The sequence below is a fragment of the Hyposmocoma kahamanoa genome, unplaced genomic scaffold (genome assembly GCF_003589595.1).
Source record: "Hyposmocoma kahamanoa isolate Upper Pololo Valley unplaced genomic scaffold, ASM358959v1 64, whole genome shotgun sequence".
NCBI lineage: Eukaryota > Metazoa > Arthropoda > Insecta > Lepidoptera > Cosmopterigidae > Hyposmocoma > Hyposmocoma kahamanoa.
The window spans coordinates 11,419,326-11,434,465 of NW_020653852.1; the positions used below are offsets into that span (position 1 = coordinate 11,419,326).

The 15,140-nt window shown below is 34.9% G+C and overlaps 1 protein-coding gene across 1 annotated transcript; it reads left to right on the forward strand.

The window, feature by feature from the left end:
- The first annotated feature begins 3,621 nt into the window (after positions 1–3,621).
- LOC113231015 (ejaculatory bulb-specific protein 3-like) lies at positions 3,622–6,275 on the forward strand. The gene is made up of 3 exons (XM_026465155.1): positions 3,622–3,850; positions 4,469–4,662; positions 5,712–6,275. Exons 2-3 carry the CDS (start codon positions 4,470–4,472, stop codon positions 5,900–5,902), a joined length of 384 nt encoding a protein of 127 aa, XP_026320940.1. The 5' UTR covers positions 3,622–3,850; position 4,469; the 3' UTR covers positions 5,903–6,275.
- The last annotated feature ends 8,865 nt before the right edge of the window (positions 6,276–15,140 follow it).

Below are 15,140 nucleotides of genomic sequence, written 5' to 3' on the forward strand. Positions count from 1 at the left end.
TTTCTTAGGAAGAGTCTTCAATTATAACTCACGTCATCGATCAAATATTCGGACATGGACAAAAACATTAAAATTGACGTGTAATTATGTATACACGTACATGTCGCTGCGAGTTATAGATAGTAAATATACTACAGTCGGTGTATTAGATAGACTACAGGGCACTTAAACAGTGTTCTGCTTTTCAAATTTTTCTTTTTTACACACACGTTGACTTTTAGCAGCGCGTCTGTAGCGATTCAGTCGCGATGGAGTAGCGACGCAGTTGCTCATACGCGTGACCTAAGCAGCGCAGTGATCCAATCGCGATGCAAACGCGACCCATGTTGTTATTGATTCAACATGCTTATATTGAATGATTAAAAACGTGTGTCGTGACTGCATCGATTCAGTCGCGCGTTTGTATCAATGCAACCGCCTAAAAATATCACGTGTCGCGTTGCAATCGCGCGTTTGTATCGGCTGCTAAAACACGCAATGTGTAACCGCTCTAACAGTTTTTGACCTCTAACAATGTTTACAGTAGAGAAATATTGAGGACACATATCCAATGCGATGAATAGCTTTTTTTGCTGTACTCAGAATCTCACTATCGACATATATAAGTCGAGTAAAATAGACTCCCAGTGCTCGATATACATCGTGTGGTCAGGTGATTCTACTTGAGATAGAGGTGTTGCTTGCAAAATCATATAAAACGTGACGGATATGACACTGTAGTGGTTACATTATCTTTGGAAATGGCAAAAGGTCAAAATAAGTTAAATTTTTGACAAAGACAACACAACGTTTCTATAGTTCAATCAAAACAGAGTTAACAATTCTAGATTTTAATATAAACAATTACATTATGCATTTTCAAATCAATCTACATAACAAAAGGATGTATTAATTGAGATTTTCTCATATATTTTGATCTTGCTAGGTCAAAATATATGAGAAAATCTTAGAAAAAGAAAAGATTAGAAATGCTTTTCTAATCTTTGTTATTTTAGCTTATTCTAATTTCTATTATTAATTAATAATAAATTGAACTTAATAAAAATTCATTCAATAAAATAATCTGTAAAACATAATGTAGCGTAAATTGGAATGTTTTATTTGTAAAGTAAAAAATAAGGTATTTAATTAATAACTATTGTAACTATAGTGAAAAAATAGGGTGGTTTGCAAAATATTAGACATAACTGATTGAAGACTGTACCACCTCAGTCAACCGTGACCATGGTAATCATACATAAAATAAGATTTTTTGAGCAGCGCGATTTTCATAACTTTGTTTTTTCTAATTAATTAGAAATTGAAAAAATTGAAAAAATGTTGCAGAATGTTAAAATTATCGCCGAGGTGTAATAAAAAATTCTGATCTTATTTCAGCAGGTTACCGTACTCATAACTTCACACGTTACGTTTCCGTACTCATAACAACATACAAGTTTAGCAAATTAGAGTGCCACAGGACGCTAGCCAGCTAGCTAGCTAGTCACATTATTGGATGCACATTTTTGTGACACAGTGTTTACTATTAAACACTTATCTTTCTAAAATTAAAATGTAACATTAATTAATCAATAAAATAAATTATAAACTGTGATTATAATTATTAATTAGTCTTATTGTCGTATGATATTAGTCATATGACTAGTTCAATAAAACTATGGTTAGTCATATGGCCTTTAATAAAAAGTATGCATTAAAACATCATTTTAAGTTTTTTTTAGCTAACAGCTCGTAAATTATTTGTGCACCGATTAAAAGTTTTTTTACAATACTGATGGGGTTTTCTCTGTATAATTCGCAGAACACAGCAATGCTCATTTTTGGTAGAAATTGGAGAGACGGTGGTATTATAAGTTGTCGACCGTTTGACAGTTTGTCGATATTGTATATCATCATACAAAAACAAATACGAACTGATTGCTAAATAACAATGTCGTTTCACTTCCCCTAATATTTTCACCTCTACTTATACAGATAAAGTTAGATATTCATGTGTAGAACATGTACTGGATGTCTTGGACTAAAAATAAAACAGGTTCCTTTGACGTCATGCATACCTACCGTTGGTCCAAACTGCGTCATTGCTATATTAAGTAAAAAGTGCATTCAAGTTTAAGTTGAGTTATATTAATCTACCTGCGTGATTTTCCATACGCTGTATGGAAAATCACGCCTTTAGATTATTTATTTCTAATTACCTAACAGCTAATCAAATTCAACTATGGTTATTTCAATGAGCAAATTCAATGTGATGATGTAATATGAGTAATTTATGTTTGTAACACCACAGACAATATCACTATAGTTGTGGCTAATACTGTATTAAGTTATTTATGACTATAATAACTGATGACAATGGTAACAGACAACCGCACTAATTACCCTAGTTTCAAACTAGGGATTTCCCTGTGCTATGAGTAACAGAGGTACGGAATTCACACCGGTGTCCTTCCCGGAACTAACTAGAACGTACCAGAGTAACGGAATTCACTCCGGGGACCTTTCCCGAACTAACTAGAACCAATTGTGAATATTTCATTTCTGAAATTGGTCCTGTCAGTAATTGAACCCGGAATCTCCATATCCAGCGCTAACCGTTGGACACCTGAAGCCGTCATGTAACTTACAATGTTATTGATAATTATTGTTCGTCTCAAAATAGATAGCGACTTGATTTCTTCATGTAATTGGTTTGTCGGGAAATGAATATTGAATCCCTCACCCGCTACAGTTGACGTTACAGTTTGCATTCTTAAACTCTGTCACATGTCAATTTCGAGGAAATGTAGAACGCGTTGTTTGTTTGGCCTCTGTTGTACCTTGGTATTAGCGCACACAAATATTGAAACAGGCTCAAGTGACGTTTCGATTACTTGTGAATATTATTACCAGAACCTACTTACTGGTAATAAATAATATTCGAAACACGATGTCCAAATATGCTTTGAAAACAAGAGCTCTGTGTTTTCAATACACTCAATAAATATCAATAAAAAAGCGCTTCCATTTTTTTTACCATAATTGTATTAGGAAAATGTACATGGACAGTTTGAGAATTTACTCAACTTTTTCTTTGTTATAGTTATTGCAGAAATTCGTGATATTACGTTATTTGTACGTTCCACTGCTGGGTCCCCCCCAGTGGGCGCTGAAGAGTCCTAGGAAGGGCGGTAGCGGCGTCGGAATCATTGCGGAGCGTTGATGCTGTCCAGGGAGTGCTTTCGCATTTGGAAAAAAAACCCTGAATTACCTATATAAATTACACTACGTGTGTGTGTGTATGTGTGGGAACCCATGGTTTAGGCTTACGCTATAGTCCGCCACCTTGGCCCGAACCGTCAGATTTCCCAGACCTTATACCAATATGTCTTCCTCTCACTGTAGTGAAAATAAACTGCACAGCTCAAACTTCAAGTATATCCGTTCTTGTTCTTTAACAATAGCAAAGCACACCTGCAGTATCAAGAAAGAATAACAATTTTGTATAAAAATGGTCATTGTCATATGAAGAAAGGACGATAAATGTTTACAAAATATCTACCATTTCAAGAGTTTCATTCTATACCACCAACTATACAGTGTAACGGTCATTCTGTTACCAACAGTCGGAGACATCGAGTTCATTATCGTATTTCCCGTAAATTACAATTAAAAACCCAAATCGTGGTCGTTATTGTCCAGCAATTAATTACACGTGTGACGAAACTTTCGTTAATTGTGTTTAAACGAGTTCTAGGCCCAAATGTGCTTATATTTTAGTATAAAAACTCGACTTGGCACTGACCAGTGTCAAATTGTAACGTTTCTTTGTAGTTGACAGCTAGTATCGTGTGCAGTAGCTAACTTTAAGGTAAGTGCATCTCATTTGCATTGCTATTCTGTGTACATTTGTACACGAGTGAAAAATAATTATATTAATAATTATACTTATAATACTATGAACAAAAAATATAATTTTGTACCTAATTGTTTTTGTTCACGGTATGGAGCCTTCATATTTAGCTATCGGCTTCAAAATTATTTTGATTTCTTAAAAGACAACGTTCAAAACTTGACCTAGCGGAAACTTTTGGTTGCAGTTGCCAATTATATAATACCATGTAGATAGACGAAGTTCAAGTGTATAATGATATTCATTATGTCTTTTGTTTCTTTAATACATTAGTTAGGTATCTACTATATTCTTGGAACAATAGTTAATCTTAATTATAATCATTACTTTGTATACGCGAAGAAAAACTTATTGATTTGCAATTTTATTTTCCTGTTTGTTTGACAATTTGCTATTGTATATGTATTATGTATGTCATTTCTTACTTCTCCTTACCTTGAAAGTCGTTTGACATCATATATTTTATATATTTGACGTCATATGTTTTTAAGTAATGTCCCATCACCTGATCATCTTCTTTAACTTATTCTGGTGCCGCACCTAAGTATAATTGAAGAAAAAATAATGTGATTACAGAATGAAGTCATTTGTCGTCATTTGTTTCCTCGCGGTGGTGGCACTGGCGCTGGCCGGGAAAAGCGGTCAGTACACCGACCGGTACGACAACCTCGACCTCGATGAGATCTTGAATAACCCCCGAATCCTCATCGCGTATGTCAAATGCGCATTGGAAACCGGGCATTGCTCGCCAGAGGGCAAGGAGCTTAAATGTGAGTATTTTTGTCAAAATGACATCATCTTCTATTTTTATGATACCAAGTAAAGAGACGAACAAGCGCGCTAACTAGCGCTATACTTTTATTTCTAGAAAAGACTTAATGAACGTAACGCCAATGCGCAGAGTTGCGTGTTTAATAACAGTAGAGCTCCTCGGGAAAGAGTTTGTCCAGGGAAGTACTGTCTTACCTATTTCTGCCGCTAAACATGATTCTTGAAGGGTAAGGATGCTGGTGCAAGTACAGGCACATGGGGCTTGTCAACTTATGTCTCAGGATGACGGACGCATCGGCAGTGCCTATCAGATCTTTGTGATTTAAAGTTCCGATACACTACAATTGTTATGGACAGGCGTGTCGCTAACCACCTGGCACACGCTTGCTCGTCCGGTTAACTTGGTATCATAAAAAAAGGTTTCGCGAGCGTACTTGTGACCTAACTATTCAAAAACAATCTGTATAGTACATATTACACAGAGTATTATTTTTCAAATGGAACAGTATGGGGGAATCCGAAGCCACAGAAGATACAAGGAAACTGCCTTAGGAACCACTGAGTTTCTTTTGTGAAAACAATTTTGGTATAGTATTTTTTTAAATTGTACGTACTTCTGTTGTCCCGATTATTTTCGACCCTTACAATGAAGTCAAAGAAGCAGAGTCTACCAGCATGAAAAAAATAGTCAATTTTATTCATTTTGTATAACTAAATTTCATGAAATGAAATTTGACCAACTTCTGCTGATCTGATTTTTTTGTCCCATACACTGAAATGACCCATTCATGAAACTTAGTCGATGAGCACTAAAAATAATTTTGATCAATTTTATTCATTTCTATGGACAACTCGCGCTTGAGCAAAATATTGACTATGCCAAAATTGTTTTCACAAGACAGTTTCCTTATATCTTCTACGGTTTCTGATTTCTTCATACTGTCTCATTTAAAAAAAAACTGTATATAGTGTCCTGATTTTTTCGTATTCCTCCTGCATGCGAAAAAGACGTCGGAGACGTTTTTTAATTATAATTAATTTCTTATAGTGCACATCAGAGAAGCCCTGGAAACTCACTGCGCAAAGTGCACAGAAACTCAGCGACGGGGCTCAAAACGAGTAATCAGTCACCTTATCAACAACGAACCACAATATTGGAAGCAGCTTACAAACAAATATGACCCGCAGGGCAAATTCACCAAACAGTACGAACAGGAACTACGCGCTGCTCGTCATTAAACAATTTAATAGCCATTGAATCATAATTATTTTAAACTTTTACAAAAATTGTATGCAGGCAATCGAAAATTCAGTTACCGTAAATGTTATATTACTTTACATACTACAACTAATCTATGTTTTTAAATTTTTTTCTCTAATAGCGAATGAAAATCTAGCATTTATATGAAGTGGTTTGCAAGTGAAAACACCGACACGTTGGTAAAAAGTAATTTTGGTTTTAATTTTGAATGTTTCTCTATCATCCATTTCTCCTGGTGCAAATAACGGTAGAAATGAAGAGTATATTTTTCTCCTTCGATTACAAATAGGAAATAAATTCTAAAAGCTGAATGAGGTGCAAAAGCCAAATATTATTATAGTTAATAACCTTGCATCTAGTGCCATAAATAACAAATGATACAATGTATCTGTGATCGACTGTGCGCGTACCGAAGTATCATTAAAATAATACAGAATAAATTATTTACTTTGTTACCTCAATGGTTTTACTTTAGTATTTTTACCACGTTGTTTGTTACTTGATTAACTTTTAGGATCCAGCCAATCTACGTATGTTAATTTATGTGAAAAGGTACAATATTAATTTCTGTAGTGTGAATGTACTTCATAAGCATTCATTTAGAACAAGACTTAGGGTCGTATTCTAGAACTCTACTCAATGCTCAAGTCAGGATTGCACTGGACACACAAGCACTGGATATACAACCCTAATGGCAGGGACTTGAGTATGATTTCGAGTGCTTTAAACCATACTCAAATCCTGACTTGAGCATTGAGTAGAGGTCTGGAATACGACCCTTAAACTTCTTAAAAAAGTTTAGGTGAATCGATACATTAATATTGATACCCAGTAATATTGCTCATTACTATAGTGCAACAAAAGAGAAACTGTAAGGACCACAAGAACATGTTACGAGAGCAACAGGCGGACGGTTCAGGACATTCTATTAGACTACTCTATGTTTCATCATCACTCATAACACAACGTAACTCTTTAGTTTATAGTAACAATAGCTTGTGCCGTCTACTACGTCTTTCGCTAACCTATTCTATGATTGTATAAAAAAATATTACACAAATTTTCACCCTGAAATTTTATGTTGTAATGTAATGGTATAACAATTTAATAGTAGTTAAAGCTTCTTGTGAAAGTGGTCGTCTAGGGAAATACTGCCACCTTACCTATTTCTGCCGCAGTAATGTGAGCATTACTTATGTTTCGATTTTGAAGGGTAAGTTTGAAGGGTGAACTTACAGGCACATCGGACTTGTTAATTTACATGTCAGGGTGACTGCACCCGTCGGTAATCCCCGCAGGTTTAAAGGTCTGAGTGGCTTTGCAACTTTTATGGAGAGCCGTGTCACTTACCGCCAGGTGCACGATTTGTTCGGCCCGCCATTTGGTATCATAAAAAAATTAAGATCGGGTTCTTAAATTCCTTTTTTTTTTCAGTCTACTTGTTGATCAACGAATGACTCAGAATGGAAACTAAAGTTCTTTTGAAACTATTTAATTCCAGTAACGTCATTACACTAGTTTATTCTTGCAATTATTATACCATTAGATCGAGTAACGATTAATCATAATTTAATAGTATTTAATAATTAATAACGTAATTTTAATAGTATATAATAGTCATGATGGTTTGACTTTTGTGGCTGGAGGTTGATAAAGAGCGCTGTTATTGTCAACAAAAGGTATAATTTGGAAAAAAATATGCACTTGGGCACTTATATGTCTTGTAATTTGCCTCTGAATGTTCATATAAATGTTACCCGGTTAGGGTAGGTATCTCCTGGGTAATAGCGCTCTTTCATCGACTTAGAGCGTAGTGATACGAGCGACTTTTCGGTTGCATTGTAACTGCAGAAAAGCAGTTAGAATATCAGATATGAGTTTTTACGTACCGCCCGACTTCTTAGTAACAGTAATCGCAACTAACATATTATTATAATGCCTAACTAGTAATTGTTGTATTGCAGCTCGTGTAACTGCAGCTTTACTTTAAATCAGCTAGGATTCTAACCATGATAAATGAAAATTGAATTGATTTTTGAAATAAATATAATACAAATCTGTAAAAAGCGGATACAGCGGTAGAGCAGCGTTTCGCTGTCATGTAGCAGCTTCACTGAGAATTTACCAAGCTACTGTGGCGATTAAGACAAATTTATATTTGGTTTTCTCTTTAATAAAGGCGATGATCGTGAATGATTTATATAGTAGAGGTCTTTGAGCAGCAACCCACCAAGATTGTATCAAGGTCGATCTAGGTGGACTTTGTAAAAGTCGTATAGTTCTTTGTGACATTTGGATGCAAGCGACCTACATACATATAATTGTGCGTTCTGGAATTTGGTTCTGGTGGTGCATTAATGATTGCTTTACATCAGTATACATCTTCCAGCTTAATATAATGAATAAGAAAACTCAGACAGGCTTCAAACGAAGGTATAAACAAATAGATAAGTTTTATGACGGAGCGTCGAGAGAATCGGTTCGGTGGTGCCGATTGCTATATTGATTTGTATCAAGTTGTAATTTTTTTTATTTCCAAACGACAATTCGCTTCGAATCTAATTAACCTCTTTCGCATGGTAACAGTTCGGCCTCTGTGGCCGTACTGTTACCATGCTAGACTGCCACGCAGAGGTCCCAGGTTCGATTCCCGGCTCGGGAGAAACATTTGTATGGCATACATTTATTTCTCTCGTGAGTTCGGTGTAATTTGTGGTTGTCTATGTGTGTATCCATGGCACCCGCCACACAGAGGTTCCCTAGTGCGGGGCTATATTTAGTGTGTGCGTTATTATTATTACTATTCGAGTCAAATTATTTCTAAACGCAGGTTGAGGTAAGACCAGATACTGGAAGGGGGGCTCAGCTGTCACTGGCGACGTCTATTGTTTATCCAAATTAATCTCTATTGTTTCGTACCGTTCATAAATATATTTAGATCTAATTATTAAATTGAAGTTCGAGCTACATCATTCCGCTTTTATATTTTGAAATCGCATCGCCCGATAACTCACTCAACACATGGACGACACGATTACTGACCTGTCTGTGCTTGTATAAATATTGATCTTAGTAACAAAAATAAATATCACCAACAAACATGTAATAAAAACTAAAGACGTCATTCAGCGTCCAATGCCTGCACGTAGTTATTGCTAAAATTAATTTAATGAAATTACTTTTTTGATTCATGTGGCACCAACTACGAATACTTTATGATTTACGATCAAAATACTTCTTTAGAACTTCTTTAGATAAATTCGCGTATAGTAGTGGTAGTCTATAAAGCGATCAAAAAGTTACAGGTATTTTTTTATATACATCCACATAGTACATACAGTACCACAACACAGCACATCATTTTAATTATAATTAGACGGTAGTATTCTGCTATTTGATATAGGTAGTACTTAATGTAGTCTTGTTTAAAAAAAGTGGTTGATAATTATTTTTAAGGCTGTGATAAAAGAAAAATAAGTGTAAGTTTGCTGTCGCGGACAAATTGAAGTATCCTTTGAAATTTTGTTTATGCAATTTTCTCTGCGTATCATGTTTCTATATTATTGGAGATAGTCGTACATAGATACAGTTAGGCAGCTTCTATTTTTGCATTATTTCTTGAAGAACAATTTACTATGTACCTAAAAGTGATGAGAAGGCGCATCATAGAAGAAAACGAAATCAGGGAACAGTTTTAATTTTTCGGCTAGTCATACTTTTGATAACAAACAATTTAATTCAAAAATGCTTTACTGAAAAGGAATGTAATTACCTTTTACCAATACTGGCATTATTAGTTAAGAAATTGAAACAAGAGTATAAGCAAAGATGTAATAATATAAAAATAAAATATTAAGTTTAGGGTTATGGCCATGTCAGTATAAAGTTGTGTGTCAATTACCTAAACTGAAGATATTGAGTTTCTTGGACTCTCTTTAGTGGCTCCTTTACTCAAATAAAAGTAAACTCTGTAAACAAGGGCTCCATATCCGTATGTAAAAATAGTGAAAAAATATTTAAGAATGTAAGTAATTATAAATGAAACTATTTTTTCCAGATTTTTTTCGAATCTAAAATCGTCTTTACTTTTTTTTTCAAACAAACTAATGTTTCGGTTTCTTTACAGGTATCATGGTCACTGATGACTATATAAAAATAATTTAACGAAAACCTAAGAAGTCGAAGAATTATGTTAAAAGGCAGTGAAAACGATTCCAATTTTTGTTAAACTCTATCTGTATCAGAAATTAGGGTAAGATCCTTTTTTACAATGGGCTAGACTAGAGTACCTAAAAGTTCAATTAAGTTAATTACTTTAAATTTGATGTTTACGAACATGTAAATTGAAATTCCGTCCAGTCCGGACAGCAAGCTTAGGTTAGCTTAAATAAAGTTCGTTGTTGTGTCGTTAACGTTTGTTTACCTGTACGTAAATGTTACAACAAAAAATGCAACATAACAGAGGAAGTAGTTTTACAACCTAGACCTTGACTTCTGAATAATGAATAACACGGAGGAATATTTCCAGCTTTGAAATGGAACTTTTTATATATTAAGAAGAACTAAATGCAAATATGACGCACAAACTTATGAGCAGGTTTTTGGATCTTTTATCATTAATTTTGTTACTCACAACACCGATGTTAATACTTTTGTACATGTATACACAGCGACAAACCAAAACAGTATTACGAAAGTATTGTTTTGTATAGCTTTTTTCGTCATTATTTAAATCTTTAAATTTCTCAATGAGAGATATTTTAATAAGAAATAACGATGAAAATTTACAAAATTTTTAAAATTACTAAACCAACATGCATCAGCTGTTAAAAAAATATTTTAATCAGTACGCGAAGATCTATAAAGTTTTAAGTGCCTATATCCTGAAATGGAAAATAGACAAGTTAAATCAAGTTTTTCGGCACCAGCCGTTGCCAAGTGGTAAAGTTGAGGTTGGATGATAAGGCTAAACCGGATGACGTCTTTACTCAATGCCATTACAGCTATTCACATAAATAATATTTAAATTATACTATTAGTGACGTAACGGCTCGTTGGTCATTGACATCAAATTAAACCTTGTCTTTAAACGCAACCAAATCATTTGATCGTATGACAAACACAAAAAACGAGGTTTCCAAACGATATGTATATTTATGTATATTTTTAAAAAAATATATAGGTACATAGGGCGCATTATAAGTTTCCGGAATGAAGAAAAAATACTAATTTTTAGTATTTTTTCTTCATCAGAAATGAATTTATTGTTTCTCAAAATATTCTCCGTTAATGAACTTTTTCATACGAATGAACCTATTTTAAACATTTATGCCACTCCTCCGAAACTGAAACCGAAACACTGACAATCTCTGAAACACATTTTTCATACTTTTCGACAGCCTCTTCAGGTGATGGAAATCGTTGATCGCGTAATTGGTTCTTAATTTTTGGAAATAAATAAAAGTCACAAGGTGCCAGGTCGGGACTGTACGCGGAATGGCTCGGTCAACGTTATTCACTTTCAAAAATTCATTTGTCTGTCTGGCCGTGTGAGAACTGGCATTATCGTAGTGCAAGATGATACGGTGTTTGCGGTTATTTTTACGGAATTTGTCAATACCTTCCGGCAAACAAATGGTCGTGTTCCAATCACTATTCACGGTACAACGATTCTCCAAAGCAACAACAGCGACGTGTCCTGTTTTATTAAAAAAAGAAGTAATCATCCGCTTAGAGGCACTTTGCACGCGCGCCACTTTGGTTGGTTTCGGCTTATCTTGAAAGATCCATACGCTCGATTGCTGCTTTGTTTTGGGATCGTAACTATAAATCCATGTTTTGTCACCTGTTATTTGGTGTGGGACCTATGTCCCTTCGTTGAATCTGGTAATCATTGCATTGCACCAAGTGACGCGATCCGTTTTTTGAGCTTCAGTCAAATTATGTGGCATCCACCGAGAGCACAGTTTTTTTACACCCAAATGTAGTATCGATTGTATTTGACTCATGCTTATGCCTAAAGATGCCCGAATGTCATGTTATGTCACATGCCTGTCTGTTTTGGTCATACGGCGCATAGCATCGATGTTTTTGTTGTTCACAGCAGTGGACGGGCGACCATCACGAAATTCGTCACAGAGATTCACACGATCGCGTTTGAATTCTGCAAAGCCGCTATAAATAATTGTCTTGTATGGCGCTTCATCGCCAAAAGCAGTTTGAAGCCGAGCAAAGCTCCGCTGAGCTGTTAAATTACACTTAAAGTCGTAGAAAATCATACTACGAGAATTTTCATGAGTTAAATCCATGGCGATGTAGACAACCAATTTTTAAAATGACGCCACAATGTAAAAACAAGTGGATTCAGATGAAACAAACTGTATTCTACAGCCAAAGAGTTCCATTTTCACAATTTGTAATGACTTTTTAAATATTGTTTACGTAAGTGGCCAGTTCCGGAAACTTATAGTGCGCCCTATGTACATACAAATACGAAAAGAAATATTATCTTCAAATCCACAATAACGTGGAAAATTTGCCATAAGCGGAGGCGATAGCAGAAAAATTTTAGTAACAGTAGAAGAAAAAGTGAAAGAGTTCGTCCATGGGAACTATAGCCATCAGACATTTCTGCCGCTAAGCAGTAATGTGAGCTTACTACGAACTGCTTTTGAAGGGTATGAGTGCTAAGAAACTGTGGGTACATGGGGTGACGAATGCAGTGGCACTGTCTCTCAGATTTTTGCAATATTTTGCTCTGAGTGGCACGTGAACTTTTATGGTTTGCATGTCGTTTACCACCAGGCGTACGAGTTGTTCCAACTGTCACGTATTTTTTTTCTTTACTGCTTTATGTTCAATGTCTTGAATAGTGCATTTACACAATGTATTTTTTTATGATTACATAAATCAATAATTGCAACTTATTAATCACGTAGGTATGACATTAAACGTGAGGTGATTTTTGCTTGAACTTGCAAAAATACAATTCGGAGTATTATTTCTTCCTACGACTTTTGCGCTGACCTTGGTATATCGTGGTTTTGTTTCTGTATGAATCGGTATAATTTCTGTGAACTAAATATTTTCCTAAGCAACTTTTAAATCGTCGGTGTTTTGTAGAAAGGGGGATAGCGCCATTTCGAAAAATGTTTCATGAGAGCATATTTAAGGTTTTAACGACTTTTTACGTCGTGTTTTAAAATTCAATTTCGGTTTAATTAAGTTTAAGTTTTAAAATTTAAATTAAAACCGGACGTTAATAGTTTAAAACAGTCGAGAAAAAGTAAAATATACTCCACAAAAATTTTTTTTCGAAATGGCGCCACAAACTACCGACGAAATGTTAATACAAAGTTCAAACACGAAGAAAAATTCCTTCGATCTGACAGGTGTCGAATCATGCATCTGTTTTGCTAATCTAGGGCAACCTCTCTATCAACTGATCTGATCTAATCTGTAGCTACAGATCGAGTCAGCAAACCTTACGAATTTTTCTATGCGTTTGTTACAGATCCTTGGTTTTTGAATATTTAAACAAATTAATATATCTATAGTAAAAAGTGTAATGTGCCAGGTAACACCAATTACCTGTTCGCAAACTAGAGAAATCCGTGCGCTATCAATACCAGAGGAACGATATTTACCTGGGTAAAGACCCAGAACATTAAGACCAGAACCAAATTAGAAAATTTCATTTACAAATTGGCCCTTTCGGAAATCAAATCATAGACCTCCTCATCCAGCGCCGACATCGACAGTGCAAATGGTTAGGCCGTCGAAGTAGACAACCTCACCAATTGCTTGGACTCAAACTAGGGAATTCCCTGTACTATGAGCACCAGAGTAACAGAATTCACTCTGGGGCACTTCCCAGAACACCGAAACAAGAATCAATTTAGTAAAGTTCATTTCCCAAATTGGTCCTATCGGGAATCGAACCCGGGACCTCCGCATCGAGCGCCCACAGTGTAAGCCGTTAGGCCACTGAGGCTGTCATAATATCGAGTATGTAAGATAAATAAAAATCTTACGTGTGTATTTTTTTGTTTTTTTTTTCATAGTTCCGCACTAGGCAAACCCTGTATCGCGGGGATTATGCTACAAACAATATATGATTAATTTCTCAAATTGATACCTAGTAGGATCAGATCAGATCACCTCACTAGGAGGAGATGTGTTGCATATTTTAATCAAACACGTCAAACGTTTCTAAAACCCTTCAGTTCAAAATGGAGCTCAATTTTAGAGTCCGTAGTAAAGTAATAAAATAAATAGTGCTGTCATCCAAAGGAAGATAAACAATAAATATAAATTATACTGCTATGGTTGTTGAATGTTTTCTGAGTATTGGTTAAATCTAGAAATCAACGCAAACTTGTTTTTTCTCCTAGAATTTGTTTTGCATTAAAGGTGGCTATTTAAATTTAAAAACCATTTACGTCGCTTTTTAACCGATTCCAATAGGACGAGGTTCTCAATTCGTCTGTTTTATTATTATCATTTCTTTTATGTACGTTACGCGATTATTCCGATATTTGTGAATCGATTTCAATGTTTAGTAAATAAATTTCTTTTAAAAAGTCTGGATGTTACCTGACTAGTCAGGAATCAATCACTAAGTAGTAAAATATTGTAACTATCTCTCTAGTATAAAGTTGTTATTATTATTGTTTGCATCGTAAAATACAATCTGTTAAAATCTTTAAAATACATCAATGATTCTTTTTTTTGAAAATGCAGTACCTCTATATGTGATCCCATTCAAATTTGAAAAAAAAATACTTCTAAGTGTGGGAAAACTAGGGAATGTATTCGGGTAATTGAATTTCACCTATTTTCCGTTAACCGGTTTCAATAAAACTTGACACATTGATGTAATTTCAATGATATTAAAACAACAAAAACGGACAACAACTTTGAGGTCGGTTTCTTTTTTATTTGATGCACAGTTAGTTTTTAATTTCATATAACTCCTTTGTAGTGTATAATCTTTTTTCCAAATTTATCTTTTATCTTTTAAATATCTTCTAATAATTTTCAAGATAATAGTCCCACAGTGGCCTTAGTAATAAGTAAACAACACGCCGCATACACCTACGTCGTCAGGGGGATTTGCCCACTGCCTAGCAAAATGTTCCACGACTGTACTAAGCAAATTTAACGCACAACTACAAGTTCTGAGAATGTAAAACTTGTTTTTGTTTTTTTTTTCTC